General features: G+C 42.8%; 1 protein-coding gene across 1 annotated transcript in view; it reads left to right on the top strand.

The window, feature by feature from the left end:
• Positions 1-16,545, top strand: part of ADCY1 (adenylate cyclase 1) — a 533,674-nt gene that overhangs the window by 316,659 nt on the left and 200,470 nt on the right. The window contains exons 6-7 of the mRNA XM_030206815.1: positions 12,753-12,911; positions 16,269-16,410. Of these exons, the coding sequence (XP_030062675.1) occupies positions 12,753-12,911; positions 16,269-16,410 (301 nt within the window). The remainder of the gene's footprint in view (positions 1-12,752; positions 12,912-16,268; positions 16,411-16,545) is intronic.

The raw sequence follows: 16,545 nt of genomic DNA on the forward strand, positions 1-16,545 counted from the left end.
CAGTGCTTTTTTATTAGGAAAAAAGGTACCAGTACTCATTATAGGCGGGGTCACCATCTATGGCTTTGCCCCTATGCTAGCCACATCCACAGTTGCCACACCCCTTATACCAGCCATGGCGCATATAAGCAGTATCACTGAAAATACTATACCAGTATAGGAGAAAAAATAGCTTGTGATTTTTTCTCATTATAAATAATTTCTATAAGCTGTTACAGCTTTAGTATACCCAATACAAAATAAGACAGCAGATATAAATTCTCAAATTGGACATCTTCCAAACACTAAAATGAAAATAAAATGATTTTTTTCTACCTTTGTTGTCTGATGACTTTGTTTTACTGATCATGTTGGTCCCAGTCTCAGATTCTACTGCTCTCTAGCTGTTCCCTTAACTCTGTTTCCAGGGCTTCCTTTCCATTATTTCTTTACTTTCCTCCTTTCTTCTTCATTTCTTGTTCTACATCCTTAGGTAAAAGCTGGGTCCTCCGCAGACTTAACTGGAGGAGGTATAACGTGGATCCAGTTTTTGCCTACTTTCTCCATCCATGTGCAGTTTTTCTCCTCTTTTCCCTTCAGTATGCATCTCCTTCCTATTCTTCCCTCCCCTCCATCCATATGCATCTCCTTCTTCTCTCTTCCCTCTCATCCATCCATGTCCAGCATTTCTCCTCTCTCCTTCCCTCCATCCATGTTCATCTCACTTCCTCTCTCTTCCCTCCCCTCCATCCATGCCAGCATTCCAACTCTCTCCCATCCCCTCCATCCATGTCCAGAATGTCTTATCTCCCCTAAATCAATGTGCATCTCCTCCTCTGTCTTTCCTCCCCTCCATCCATGTACAGCATTTCACCTCTCCCCCTCCCCTCCATCAATGTTCATCTCACTTCCTCTCTCTTTCCTCCTCTCCATCCATGTCCAGCATTTCAACTCTCTCCCTTCCCCTCAATGTTCATCTCCTTCCTCTGTCTTCCCTCTCCTCCATTCATGTACAGCATTTCTCCTCTCTCCCTTCCCCTCCATCTGTGTGCATCTCCTTCCTCTGTCTTTCCTTCCCTCCAACATTTCTCTTCTCTGCTCTCCACTTCATCCTTGTCCAGCATTTCTCCGCTCTCCGCTCCTGTCCATCCATGTGTATCTCCTTCCTGTCTTCCCTCTCCTCCATCCATCCATGTCCTGCAACTCTCCCCTCTCCCCTGCCCTCCCCTCCCATCCATGTCCAGTGATTCTCCTCTGCCTCCCCTCCCATCCATGTCCTGTGATTCTCCTTTGCCCCTATTCTTCCCTCCCATTCATGTCCAGCGATTCTCCTCTCTCCCCTGCCCTCCCCTCCCCTCCCATCCATGTCCAGCGATTTTTCTTTGCCCCTATTCTTCCTTCCCATTCATGTCCAGCATTTCTCCTCTCCCCTGCCCTCCCCTCCATGTCCAACATTTCTCTTCTCCCCTGTCCTCCCCTCCATGTCCAGCAATTCTCCTTTGCCACTATTCTTCCCTCCCATTCATGCCCAGTGATTCTCCTCTCTCCCCTGCCCTCCCCTCCATGTCCAGCAATTCTCCTTTGCCCCTATTCTTCCCTCCCATCCATGTCCAGCGATTCTCCTCTGCCCTCCCCTCCAATTCATGTCCAGCGATTCTCCTTTGCCCCTATCCTTCCCTCCCATCCATGTCCAGCAATTCTCCTCTCTCCCCTGCCCTCCCCTCCATGTCCAGCGATTCTCCATTGCCCCCTATCCTCCCCCTGTCTTCCATGTCCAGTGACTCACCAAGCCTCCACCTTCTCCCGAGTTCATTCCAGCCCCAGCCCCACCTGCCTGCCCTCAGCTCCCTGACTTTCCATTCGTGCCTCCTGCATTGACATCTTCTATTTACCCGAAGTCGCAGCGGTGAACCAGCAGAGAAACTAAGCAGCAGGCAGGCAGTCTCGCCTCCTCGTCGCTTCCCTCCTTTCTCAGTGCCCCACCCTCGCAAAAAGAAAATTACATCAGAGGAAGGCAGGACGCTGAGAGGGAAGGGAAGCGACAAGGAGGTGAACCTGCCTGCCTGCTGCTTAGTTTCACTGCTGGTTCGCCACTGCGACTTCGTGTAAATAGAAGATGTCAACACAGGGGGCACAAAAGGAAAATTGGGGAGCTGAAGGTGGGCAGGTGAGCCGACCCTTAGAAAAAAGGTGCCTACTCCTTGTAAGTGCTAATTGAAATCACCCATTATAATAGCATTGCCCAATCTGCTGGCTTTCCTAATCTCTGTAAACATTTCTTCATCTGTCTGTTCATTCTGTCCCTGCGGATGGTAGTACAGCCCTACAAGAATACTTCTTCCCTTCACACATGGAATTTGTATCCATAATGATTCCACGCTGCTATCTGTTCATTTGGTTCAATTCCATCTTTCACATATAGCGCAACACCCCACCCCCTCCAATTTGATCCTCTTTATTATTGGGATACAATTTGTACCCAGTTAACACAGAGGGGCATAATTGAACGAAAATGCCTATCTCCATGGGCGTTTATCTCCGAGAACGGGTCCGTGAAGGGGTGGACCGAACCGTATTTTGGGAAAAAATAGACGCCCATGTTTTATTCAACAATGTGTGAGCTGGGCGTTTTTGTTTTTCAGCGATAATGGAAAATGAAAGCGCCCAGCTCAAAAACGAATAAATCCAAGACATTTATTCGTGGGAGTGGCCAGGATTCGTAGTGCACTGGTCCCCCTCACATGCCAGGACATCAACCGGGCACCCTAGGGGGCACTTTTACAAAACCAAAAAAAAAGGTAAAAGAGCTCCCAGGTGCATAGCACCCTTCCCTTGTGTGTTGAGCCCCCCAAATCCCCCTCAAAACCCACTGCCCACAAGTCTACACCATTACTATAGCCCTAAGGGGTGAAGGGGGGCACCTACATGTGGGTACAGTGGGTTTGGGGGGGTTGGACGACTAATAAGCATTAAGCAGCACAATTGTAACAGGTAGGGGGGATGGGCCTGGGTCCACCTGCCTGAAGTCCACTGCACCCCCTAACAACTCCTCCAGTGACCTGCATACTGCTGCCAGGGAGCTGGGTATGACATTTGAGGGTGAAAATAAAAAGTTATGAAACATCATTTTTTTGTGGTGGGAGGGGGTTAGTGACCACTGGGGGAGTCAGGGGAGGTCATCCCCGATTCCTTCCAGTGGTCATCTGGTCATTTAGGGCACTTTTTGGGGCCTTATTCGTGAAAAAACAGGGTCCAGGAAAAGTGTCCTAAATTCTAGCTAAAAACGCATACTTTTTTCCCATTATCGGTGAAATGCGCCCATCTTTGTTCGGCAGATAACCACGCCCCAGTTCTGCCTTCGCCACACCTCTGACACGCCCCCATCAACTTTGTCCGCATCCGCGACGGAGTGCAGTTGAAAACGTCCAAAAATCGGCTTTCGATTATACCGCTTTATTCGTTTTTGTGATATAAACGTCCATCTCCCGATTTAGGTCGGAACTTGGGCGTTTTTCTCGTTCGATTATAAGCAGGACAGTGTCCCATTGATTGTCCTCTTTTCACCAAGTCTCTGAGATACCTATTATATCTACCTCATCATTTAGTACTATATACTCTTAACTCTCCCATCTTATTTTTTAGGCTTCTAGCATTTGTATTCAGGCAGTTCAAATTGTTTTTTTTCCCTTTGATCTACAAGTTGCTTAGATGTTGAAGGGGATATTGTGCATCCTTTATTCTGCTGTCTCATTAAACACACCTGGCTTACTTTCAGCATTGCTGAAACCTCTCTACTGGGATTCCCTAAATGTTCTGTTTCAATAGTATCCTTCAAGGATACTACACATTGAACCATGCGCTCCTGGGCGACTGTCAGCTCCCCCCCCCCCCCCCTCCCATTCTAGTTTAAAAGCTGCTCCATCTCCTTTTATAAAGTTAGCACCAGCAGCCTGGTTCCATCCCGGTTAAGGTGGAGCCCATCCTTTCGAACAGTACTCCCCCTTTCCCAGAATGTCACCTAGTTTATTTATTTATTTATAACATTTGTATCCCACATTTTCCCACCTATTTGCAGGCTCAATGTGGCTTACATAGTTCCATAAGTAGTGATTACCATTTCCAGAGAGGAGAAATGCATAGTTGAGGAAGAAGAGACAGAGTGGACTAGGTTATAGGAGGAAAGTTCGTCCTATGATAAGAACTGAAAGGTATTAGGATAAGCCTAGTTCCTAACAAATCGAAGTCCTTAATCCATGCACCATCATCTCAACCATGCATTGAGACTTTGGAACTCTGCCTGCCTTTTGGGTCCTGAAAATGTTACCCTGGAGGTTATGGACTTCAGCTTTCTACCTAAGAGTCTAAATTTGGCTTCCAGAACCTCCCTCCCACATTTACCTATGTCATTGGTACCCACATGTACCAAGACAGCCGGCTCCTCCCCACCACTATATAAGATCCTGTTTAGGTCATGCCCACAGAATCCAACTTCTTCAATTTTAAATCTATATCTTGAAGCTTCTCTTGTTCTGCAAGCTGTTTTACATGAAAAGTCATCTCACTAAGGGGTCCGTTTATTAAGGTGCGCTAACAGATTTAGCGCACGCTAACAATTGCCCATAGGAATATAATGGGCATCTTATCATTTAATGTGCCTTAGTAAAGGGACCCTTAAATGATTCTTTTGATCTGCTTGTTCTTCCTCCTCTTTTTTGCTATGAAGCTGATATAATTTCTCTTTCCTCTTGTTCTTTTCTATTTTATTGGCCTTCAGAGTTTTGAAGGTTGGTATAGAAAATGCCATAAATACATAAACAATGTAAAAATAAATGGGCCCTTTCACTAAGTGGTGGTAAGCATTAATGCGTGCGTACCATATGCTAAAAGGTACTACCGCCAGACAAGCTCAGACACCCCATGGGATTGGTGCACATCAATCCCATGCTAAAAAATAGAAAATATTTTTAGCATGGGGGGGGGGGGGTGTTTGGAGGTATGCCCTGTGCTAATTGGCAAATTGCAGCGTGCTGCTGATTAGCATGGGAGCCCTTACCACCTTGTAAATAGGTGGTTGTAAGGGCTCATGCGATAATGGCCACACGCTAATTGGAAAATTATATTGTGGCCATTAAAAGGAAAATTGAAATTGTGTCCATATTATAGCCATGCTAAAAGTGGCCTCTGTGCGTGGGAAACCCATGCGCTAAAAATAGCACAGGATACTTTTTAGTGCAGCTTAGTAAAAGGACCCCAAAATAAACTGTTTTGGGAAGACTTATTCTTCTCATGCCTCTTATAGTCGGGGCATATAGGATTCTGTTTCCCTGTCTCTCTTGTATGACAAACTCAAAAGAATTTTAGAGCCAAGGATAAATTGAACAAATGAGTTTGTATTGAAATAAGAAATCCAGATGATAGATCAGAGAAAGGAAAGTGGAGAAATAGATACACTATACAGCAATTTAGTATCCAAAGGGCTCTACTCTATCCTCATCCTTCTTGATCTTTCTGCTGCTTTTGACACTGTTGATCACAACCTACTCCTTAGCACGCTGTCCTCACTTGGATTTCGGAACTCTGCTCTTTCCTGGTTTTCTTCTTATCTCTCTCAGCGTACTTTTAGTGTTTACTCTGGTGGATCCTCCTCTTCCTCTATCCCGCTCTCAGTGGGTGTACCTCAGGGATCTGTCCTAGGACCTCTCCTTTTCTCCATCTATGCTTCCTCCCTTGGTGCTCTGACTTCAGCCCACGGTTTTCAATATCACCTTTACGCTGATGACTCCCAGATCTACCTCTCCACACCAGAAATCTTGGCAGAAATCCAGGCCAAGATATCTGCCTGCCTGACATTGCCGCCTGGATGTCTCACCGCCACCTGAAGCTCAATATGTCCAAAACTGAGCTCCTTATCTTCCCACCTAAACCAACCTTTCCCCTTTCCCCACTCTCTATTTCTGTCAACAACACGCTCATTCTTCCTGTCTCATCTGCTCGTAACCTTGGGGTCATCTTCGACTCCTCCCTCTCCTTCTCTGCACATATTCATTCAATAGAGTGCTAAAACCTGTTGTTTCTTCCTCTATAACATTGCCAAAATTTGCCTTCTCTTTTCTGAGCATGCTACCAGAACCCTCATCCACACTCTCATCACCTCTCGCTTGGACTACTGCAACTTGCTTCTCACCGGTCTTCCACTCAGCCATATCTTTCCTCTTCAATCTGTTCAAAATGCTGCTGCAACTTAGAATTTAGACATACTACGCTATAGAATACTCTCAGAGGGGCATAATCGAAAGGGGCGCCCAAGTTTTCCTGAGGACGTCCTCGCAGGATGTCCCGGCGTAGGGGTGGGGAAACCTGTATTATCGAAACAAGATGTGTGTCCATCTTTCGTTTCGATAATATGGTCGGGGATGCCCAAATCACAAAATTTAGGTCAACTTAGAGATGGTGGTCCTTAGAGATGGCCGTCCCCGATTTTCGGCCATAATGGAAACCGAGGACGCCCATCTCAGAAACGACCAAATGCAAGCCCTTTGGTCATAGGAGGAGCCAGCATTCATAGTGTACTGGTCCCCCTGACATGCCAGGGCACCAACCGGGCAAACTAGGGGGCACTGCAGTGGACTTCAGAAATTGCTCCCAGGTGCATAGCTCACTTACCTTGTGTGCTGAGCCCCCCCCCCCAACCCACTCCCCACAACTGTACACCACTACCATAGCCCTAAGGGGTGAAGGGGGGCACTTAGGTGTGGGTACAGTGGGTTTCTGGTGGGTTTTGAAGGGAGCACATTTACCACCACAAGTGTAACAGGTAGGGGGGGATGGGCCTGTGTCCGCCTGTGTGAAGTGCACTGCACCCACTAAAACTGCTCCAGGGACCTGCATACTGCAGCCATGGAGCTGGGTATGACATTTGAGGCTGGCAAAAAATATTTTAAAAGTTTTTTTTTAGGGTGGGAGGGGGTTGGTGACCACTGGGGGAGCAAAGGGAGGTCATCCCCGATTCCCTGTGGTGGTCATCTGGTCAGTTGGGGCACCTTTTTGAGGCTTGGTCGTAAAAAAACAATGGACCAACTAAAGTCGCCCAAGTGATCATCAGGGATGCCCTTCTTTTTTCCATTATCAGTCGAGGACGCCCGTGTGTTAGGTACGCCCCAGTCCCGCCTTCACTACGCTTCTGACACCCCCCCCCCCCCCCCCCGTGAATTTTGGTCATCCCCGCGACAGAAAGCAGTTGAGGTTGCCCAAAATTGGCTTTGGATTAAGCTGATTTGGGGGACCCTGGGAGAAGGACACCCATCTCCCGATTTGTGTCGAAAGATGGGTGCCCTTCTCTTTTGAAAAAAGCCTGGTAGTGAGTTTTGCATGTAAATCTCAATTAATGCCAATTAGTGCTGATAATTGTTTGTTAAAATCCAATTAACAGTGCTGATTAGCTAGTTAACCAACTAAGTTATGCACATTGTTATAGAATACACTTTGGTTTCCGCAATGATTTTCAGGGGTTGGCCTTAATTTACAAATCATTCTTAATTTTACATAACCACTGCAAAACCATAGAAATTAGTTTCTGACCAGAATAAGGAAGAAACAGTTACAAATATGATCATTCACTGGATCGGAGAAGGTAGAATCCAGAGAAGACAAAAGAAAGACAATGCCATAAAAGAGAAGTTGTGTAGCCACATCAGAGCTGATCTACACACTGCATAAAGGCAGCACATGCTTTTCCTTAGCATGCAACAGTGAACTGTTCCCAACACAAAATTGAAAGGCGGCAGGTATGCAATGAATTTATATTGATGGGCAGACTGGGTGGACTGTACAGGTCTTTATCTGCCACCATCTACTATGTTAGAACAGAAAGAGGCATAATGAAAGACAGGAACTGGGGCAGGCAGGATGTAAAAGCAGAAACTGACTCATCAAAAATTTTAAAAAAAGAAACCCTACTGTGACAGTTTGCCAGGCAGTTAAGTAACACATGAAAGCAAACTATAGGTAACAATTATACAGAGCCCTGTCTAATGTGGTGTCTGTAAGATGGAGCAATCTATATTAATTTATCAATGCTGGCAATACTCTCTGTAGAGTTCATCAGTGCAGGTAGCAACAATCTGCCAGCTCTAGAGTCTATTGCTTGCGTCAATTTATTTCTCAGCTTTCATTTTCACCAGCTGCCTTTTGGTTTCTACTAGACTCTTTTCACCTGGATTTCCATTGGGTTAGAGAATGAGTCAGAAGATGCTGGCATGTCTTTGGAGACCAGTTACCAAGCTCCCCAAGCCTAGCTGTTGGTCTGAACTGCAAACTAATTTGGCATACTTATATCAGCCTCACAGAGGTTTTCAGGGGTCTAGAGTGCAGCAAAGCCCACTGAAGTATCCAGTGTATCGAAAACCACTGAAGATTTTGTAGTGAAGCCCACCACCAGCAAATTTCACCACACACATTTTCTGCTCACATGGAATCAAGCACTATGTACATCGTGCCACTAACATATCTGAACTTACACCCACATTTTGCTTAGTATAAATGTGCATGCATATATTTGCCACATAACAATGCTATATCCAAAGTTAGGGCCTCTTTTACCAACCTGCATTAGCGATTCCTGCACGGCAATGCCGATGAAGCCCATTCTTTTGTAAAAGAGGCCCTTAATATAACTAGTTCATCTTTTGTTTAGAAGTCTACTTGTGTGTGAGCATGAAAGCAGTCATGTGATTTTGCAAGTATGTGCACCTACATTCACTCTCCCCCCCACCCCACCAAGAAACATCCACACACCCTTGTGTACTAATTTTTGACATGGGGAAAAAAAAAACTAAATATCGAGGTTTTTACTGATGTTTCAGGGAAAGAAAAGACACAAAATGACATATCATTGATATCAATGTACATCCCTAATAAATTACAGAAGGGACAGACCCTGCTCTGTATAACTTAAAGGGTATGTTTTATGTAGCCCACCATGGGTGTATTTGCAAGGACAATCTACATATCTAAATGTAGGAAATTAAGACAAAATTATGAGACACTTTTCACATTTTTGATATATTGAGAATATCAATAATAAATGAAATAAAATATATTAAGAAATAGTTAAAATCAAGAAGGCTGTGATCAGAAAAAATGGAGGTTAAGGTTCAAAAGAAGTCTCAGAAAGGCAGGGTTTTAGACTAGATCTGAATTAGGCTAGAAAAGGAGCAGGCTGCAGTCACTGAGGAAGCCTATTCCAAATTCCTCCTCATAAACTGCTCTGGTAGGATTCATTCTACCTAGCTAGCCAGATGGTAGGGATGGAAAACTGAGAGCTAAGTGGAAAGGCAGGAGCAGGGGATGTGTGACCAAGGAAAACACAGCTGTTATCTGCCTTGAATCCTATTAGAAAGAAGCAGGCTATAAATACCTTTTTAAATGAAATAAAGCACAAAACAGGAAAACAAAATGATGAATAAATTGGACTCCTCATGTTCCCCCCCCCCTCAAGAGAAAAAGATTAATGACAGAAAACAAATGTTGCCAGACTTTCATTTAAACTTCAATCATTTCCTGTCATTTTTAAGATGTATTGCCCTCTCCGTGGTGTTTAAAGAAGTGTAAAAGTTATGTGGTGGGGAACAGCAAGGGTGGCTGGTATCAGAATTTACAGGCTATGCATTGGGGTGCTTAGCTCACATCCATGCTCGGAGGAGGATCAAGATCCCAGGCTGACAACACCAGAATATTAATCCCCACATTTCTTCAATCTGCTGGCTTTTCTGATCTATTTGGATTCCTTAGAATACTAATTACCCCCCCCCCCCCCAAAAAAAAAAAAAGTATTATAATGTTAGGGTGCTATAAGGCAGGTTACATTTCTATAAATATATTACAAAACAATATATTTAGGCGTTTGCTCGTGTTCTATATTACTATACTACATATACTACATAGTAAACTGATATTGTGCTTACTCGATGACTATTTTATTATTAAAGAGGAAAGACTTCAGAATCTCGGGCTCAGCTGATCATGCTTATTAGCGATACAGCTGAGCACAACGCCCAGCGTGCCTTTTATTCTTGGTTCACACTGGCGAGAATCCTCATTAGCCAAAACCTCTATCTACCTGTAAGTATATTTTACTACAAAAGTACTTAGCTGTGGATAGTGCTTAATTTATTGTTCATGTCCGTGCCCGACGGCGAGCTCCCGCTTCGCTCTTAGCTTCAAGGAACCGGACTGACCGTCTCTTTACTGCACCTACAGACGTACATAAAACAGTGTTTAAATCAGCCACCTTTTGCACATGGAAAGTCGTTAGATAACTCACTTACTTAGGTATTCAGGTTCACCTTCCTTTATCACCAGCGTACTCAGTTGTGATTATCATTGCAGTGCCGGGGGTATTTAAACTGTTTCCTGTTTAAACCCCTCCTATCTTTTACGGGGGGGATTTAAAGGGCAAGACCCTAACAGCCTGAAAAAAATCCATCTCTTCAAAAAAACCGATCATCTCCTCAAAAAAGTATAATAATTCATCTCTTCAAAAAAATACTTTCCATTCAACTTTGGTATTTAATCTGTAAGGAATCAGAGATCCCAATTTATAAATCCAACGTTGCTCTCTCTGTGTTATTCTACGGTCTCGATCTCCGCCATGAATATACACAGGAACGTGATCGATCACTATGCATCTCAGGTCTTCAAACTTATGTGAATATTGTATACAATGCTGAACAAGAGTAGCATCTATGCGAGAATACTTTAAATTGTGTTTATGATCACTTAATCGAATTTTTAGAGACCGTATGGTTTTTCCCACATATAATTTTCTACACGGACATATTAAAATGTACACCACATGATTCGATTCACAATCCGTGGTGTATCTTAGATTGTATTCTTTACCATCCCGCGGATTATGGAACTTATTCATGTTCATCATCAACGGGCAAAAAATATATCTAGAGCAAGATCGATGTCCCAATATATATTAAATATAAATATATTACAAAATTACTTTCATATCATAGAGAGTGCCTCTGTTTTACTCTTTGCACATATGAGGATGCGACATCTCAAATTACAAGTTAAAACATCCCACCAAATAAAATCTGGCTCATCAGCCAAAGTCATTTTTTTAATTCCCTCAACTGGTCTAAATGCGAGTCCATCATGTTCACTGGCCCACATTCTTCTTTACCTCCTGCTCTGGTTCTAGACAACAACTTTCTCCCTTTTAATAATTCTATTAGAATCTTGGGGGTTCTGTTTGACTCAAAACTCTCCTTCAAACCGCAGATTGACAAATTTCAAATCTTTATTTTTTGCTTTACACCGTATCCATTCTGTCTGCTCAGTTTATTCTCACTTTTATTCTAGCTTAGACTAATATAACTCTCTGTATGCTGGACTTCCTTTACACTCTCTGAAACAACTTCAATTGACTCAGTCAACAGTCATCAAACTCATCCATTGAGCACATCACTTTGACCACGTCACCCCTCTCCTTCACCTTGAACTTTAGCTACCAGTTTCTTCTCATATCCTCTATTAGCTGCTCATGCTTGTCTTTAAAGGTCACTTCCCTAATGCTCCTGCTTATATACATAGGGGCCAATATTCATACAGTGGTAGTTAAACTGGCTAACTCCCACGGTTGGTGCTAAGCCTGGATATTCAATTCTGGACAGTTTCTGGTGACCGGCATTGAATATCCAGGTTAATTTTGGCCAGTTTGAAGATAACCAGCTAAGACGATACTCAGCCAGTTATCCTCACACCGGCCAAAGATATTCCATGGTTTGACGTCACCAAATATGGCTGCTAAACCCACTTTAAAAATTGGCAGAGAGCTGGTTATATCATGCGATATAACCGGCTATCAGCTAGCTGCTAACCGAGGATATTCAGCACGGGATAGCCAGTTATTCCCCATTGAATATCGGTGGATAATTGGCTAAGTGCTATTGAACCGATCAGCAGCTATTCTGACTGGTTAAATAGTGCTTAATATCAGATGGATAAACTTTTAGGGGCTCATTTCCAAAGCACTTAGACATACAAAGTACTGTGCTTTAAAATGATCCCTTTAAGCCCTTATTCTCCTGCCTATCACCTTTGCTTATCTTCTGATAATCTTCTTTGCATTCTGCCTCCCTCTGCTCTTCATCTTTCGCTCTCCCATGACATGGCCTTTAGCTTTCTAGGAACCCAAGCTGTGGAATACACTTCTCTCTTCTCTTTCAGTCCTTAAAAACCTTACTCAAAACTTTTCTCTTGGAATGGAAAGCAGTACTCTGGCCTGAGCCATAGGAACAGTCTAGCCAATACGAGATTAATACTTCCTGCTCATAAAAGTAACATAAGAAAATATTTCAGCCCTTGAGTATGTATGAGTCATGGTTCAAATTATATGTTTATTTACCTAAGCAACTTGATTGACAGCCTCTGGGGAAGAGGGAGTCAGATTCCAGCCTTGGGTTTGATTGAACTGGTATCCAAAATCTGAAAGAGGAAACTGCTTGATCAAACTATATGCATAATACTCAATTGTTGCAAATACTGTAGTGGTAATACTAGCTCCTTCTGCACTTATAAGAAATATTTTATAGCTGTACCTTAATAACTTGTCAGTTTTACAGGTTTGTACTTTAAAAACAATTGCCAGCTATTAATTCAGGTCTGCAAGTAACACTTGAAATATGTATATCATCAGCAATCCAGATTATATAATACAAACAAATCAAGTATAAACATAACATATATACTATCTATTTCAGATCGGTAGCAGAAGCTACTGAGGTAAACCTCAACATGAGAGTTGGATTGCACACAGGCCGGGTTCTTTGTGGAGTCTTGGGTCTTCGTAAATGGCAATATGACGTCTGGTCTAATGATGTTACTTTAGCCAATGTGATGGAAGCTGGGGGTTTGCCAGGGTAAGTCTAGAAAAATTACTGGTACTCACTCAAATGTGTTGTCCTCAGGTGCTGAAATCCACTTCAAAATGCTAAAAACTGGAATTTTGGAGCTTGGCACCTTTATTGGCTCCCCTTACATCTGCAATTAAAAAAGAATTTCAACCATTTATACATGTAATTGGTGGAGTGAAGGAAAAGCTTAATAGTGCAGTGGCCTGTGAACCAGGGGAACTGTGTTCAATTCCCACTGCAGCTCCTTATGACTCTGGGCAAATCCCTTAACCTTTCATTGTCCCAGGTGTATATAATGCGCAAACTGCTTTGATTGTAACCACAGAAAGGTGATATATCAAATCCCACCCCTTTTACTTGTGGACAGTAAAATCTGCTGCTCATTTTTGGAAACATATCCATCTATGTTTTCTGGCACTGTTTTGGAACCCACTATCCTTGGTTGGTTTTTTGTTTTTTTTGGAAACTGGGGACCGAACCAGAAACACTGGGGGATTATAGGGGTGACCTCCTCTAATCCTTCCAGTAGAGCGTTACATGAAACAAGCACTTTTCTTAAATCTAGCCATCCAGGGGAGCAGAAGTAGAAACCATCTGTTTGAATATAGATATACATTCCTCTTCAGACATGTGAAATGCATGTGTATTTTTTGGCCCTACCCCAGTCCTGCCCTAAACATTTCCACACAATAGCCCCATTGTCAAATGAAGTGAGATTTAGGGGCATAGTTATCAACGTGGGCATCATTAGGATATGATGTTTTACCACTAACTTGTGCTACAAATTGATAAATTCCCCCCATTGACATGTATATCCTGCCTTTGTAAAATTGGGATTTAGACATGTATGCAACATACATGTCTACAAGCCAGGCTATGCATGTCTAAAACATGCATAGGGCTTCTAAAATAGCACCACCTTGTATATGTTTTCTTATACATATTTTACAAAAGTTTGATTCATCAAGCTTTTTGTAAAATTCAGCATGAGTTTTGAATACCCCAACTTGGACATCCTTTGCAGACCTAGATAATTTATGCAAAACTGGGCCTCACATATCTCATTCATGGCTGACTGAACATGAATTAATGATGCTATTGCTTCAAATGATATGTTTCTTTTATTCCATCTATCTTCTGAAGTATAAATGAAATCAGTCTGATGGCATATACACTAGATAGATAAGTTGACACAAATTGAAATTCATCAAAAGAGCCTGTTCATTCCCCTTCCCTATGAAGTCACCTTTCTCCAGGCTGATTCTATCACCTCTTTCCCAAGCATTTGCCCTCCACCCACCTATCTTGCTGCTCAACCCTAGCCCAGCACATGCAATCCCTTTTTTTTTTCCTTTTCCTTACCAGTTGGTCTTTCTTTCATTCCTTCTCCCCATCTCTATTCTCCATCACTCTAAATTCACTCTCCATATCCTACCAGTCTGAGGAGAATGGGGTAGAGGAGGGGGAGAGGGAGAGGGAGAGGGGGAGACAGAGAATGGTAGAGTGCTGTTGGGTGGTGGTATGATTCATCTTCTCCCTTCCATATTTTTACCTTCCTTCCCTTCTGGCACCCTGCTCTTTTCTTTCCCTTCCTACCTTCTTCCCTTTCATCTCCTCTCATTCTCTCTTTCCTTCTCCTTCTGCTACTTGCCCTTTCTTAACAACTACCTCATTTGCTGTTCTAGGTCTGGTTCTCTTTCTATTGCTGGAGGGGGGAGCAGGGAATACTCCACCAGTACTACAGATCCTTGGCAGTTAATCTTAATTACTCATGTAAAGCTCTGGCTGTAATGAGCACATTTTAAAAACCTGTTCATGCTTTGGAACACGTGTAAAAGCCATTCTCGAAATGTGTTTGCTTAAATTTATATTCCTTTTTAAATCGGGACTATATAAATACATTTTAAGTCTGCCAAATCCATACCAGCCCTTTGAAGTTTCTGCATTTGAGGGATCATCATGCGTAAGCAGTTCCTTTCTGAAATCACCATTTACATGTATGTAATCTATATGTTTGTCACTATTTACAAGTAGAGAGGCTTTCAAAATAATCTTTAAGAGGCCCCTTTTACAAAGCGGCTTAGTAAAAAGGGCCCTAATTTAGGTGCCTAAATATTGTTTACTATTTTTAGCCAAAATTAGAAGCATAAATTTTCAGCAACAAATTCACCAAAATTTAGAAGCCTATAAATTATGTTCACAAATTTGGGTCTGTTATTCATTCATTGACCTAGATTTAGTAGCCTATTTATGGTTCTTTCGCCTTCATTGTTAACCCTAATTTCTACATGCCTAATGCTGAAAATCAATGCTAAACTCATACCAGATGATATTCAGCTGGTAGAGGTCAGCACTAACCATAGGCAGCTAAATTAGCCCCAGATATCTCAGTGCTAGGCATGTGCGGTCACCAGCACTGAATACCCGGGACTAACTGGAAAACCAGTGGTTGCTAGGTCTTATGTGAATTCTGACTGATGTTCAGCTAGGGCCCGCATAAGACAGTTATGTGGGCCCTCTCTGAATATCAGCCAGGACTCACATAACTTTTAAATGATTTCTAGCCCCTCCAATCCTCTATCCACCCCCTCCATCCCCTGCAACGTCAATACCCCCACCCACTTACCCCTACCACAGCCCTCCCAGGCCACCTATCATCCCTGGTGGTCCAATGGGAGCATTGGGGCCAGGTGTGAACCCCACTCGCTCCTGCCCCTAGTGGCTGCATCATCAAAATGGCTGCCTCTCACAGCAGCCTCACAGTACTGAATATTTCTGGCACTGTATAACTGCCATCTCCTCCCCAATAGCGCCCATGACCTGCCTACTCTTTTTATGGCCAGTCAAAGCCGATATTAAGCAGCACTGCCCAGTTAAGTGTGCTGAATATTGGCAGTTGGGCAGCCCTAAGCAGTTTAAGTGGGCAGGAGCTTCTCCTGCTGCTTAAATTGCTCTGAATATTGGTCTGATTTTTCCCAGTCATAAATCCAACTTTGCTGCCACCCATTTCTAGACATCTAAATTTAGGAGCCTAGATCATATAGGTGCATAAATTTAGGAATTCAGCTCTAGCAAAGTTTCAGAGGGCAATTTAGGAACCTAACTCTCAAATTCATGAGCCTAAAACCATTGAAATTCAACCTCACTGTATTTTCACAACTGAAGGATGTTCCAGTTATAAGAACCAACTTTTTATGAAGCCAAAACTGTATTCTTCAATGTGTAACACAGTATGGTGCATATTTCAGAATGTCACAATGTAATGATGTTACTTTAATTAAATAGGCCCCCAATGTTTATGGAAGAAGGGAAAACATTTACCACCTTGCTTATTCTTTCCTTCCCTTTTTTTTTAACCTCCAGAAAGGTTCATATAACAAAGACCACCTTAGAGTGCCTAAATGGGGACTATGAGGTTGAACCTGGATATGGGCATGAACGGAACAGTTTTTTGAAGAAGCATAACATTGAAACTTTTTTCATTGTGCCATCCCATCGAAGGAAGGTAGAGTGCATCATTATTTTCATTATTCATGCTTTGGGTTTAGTGGCTAATTTAAATGTCTAATTTTTATGATTAAAATAACTGCTGCTGTAGTTATAAATGCAAAGTGTCAAACTAGGAGCTTTAATTTGAAAC

Source organism: Microcaecilia unicolor, chromosome 1, assembly GCF_901765095.1.
Source record: "Microcaecilia unicolor chromosome 1, aMicUni1.1, whole genome shotgun sequence".
NCBI classification, from domain to species: Eukaryota; Metazoa; Chordata; class Amphibia; order Gymnophiona; family Siphonopidae; genus Microcaecilia; species Microcaecilia unicolor.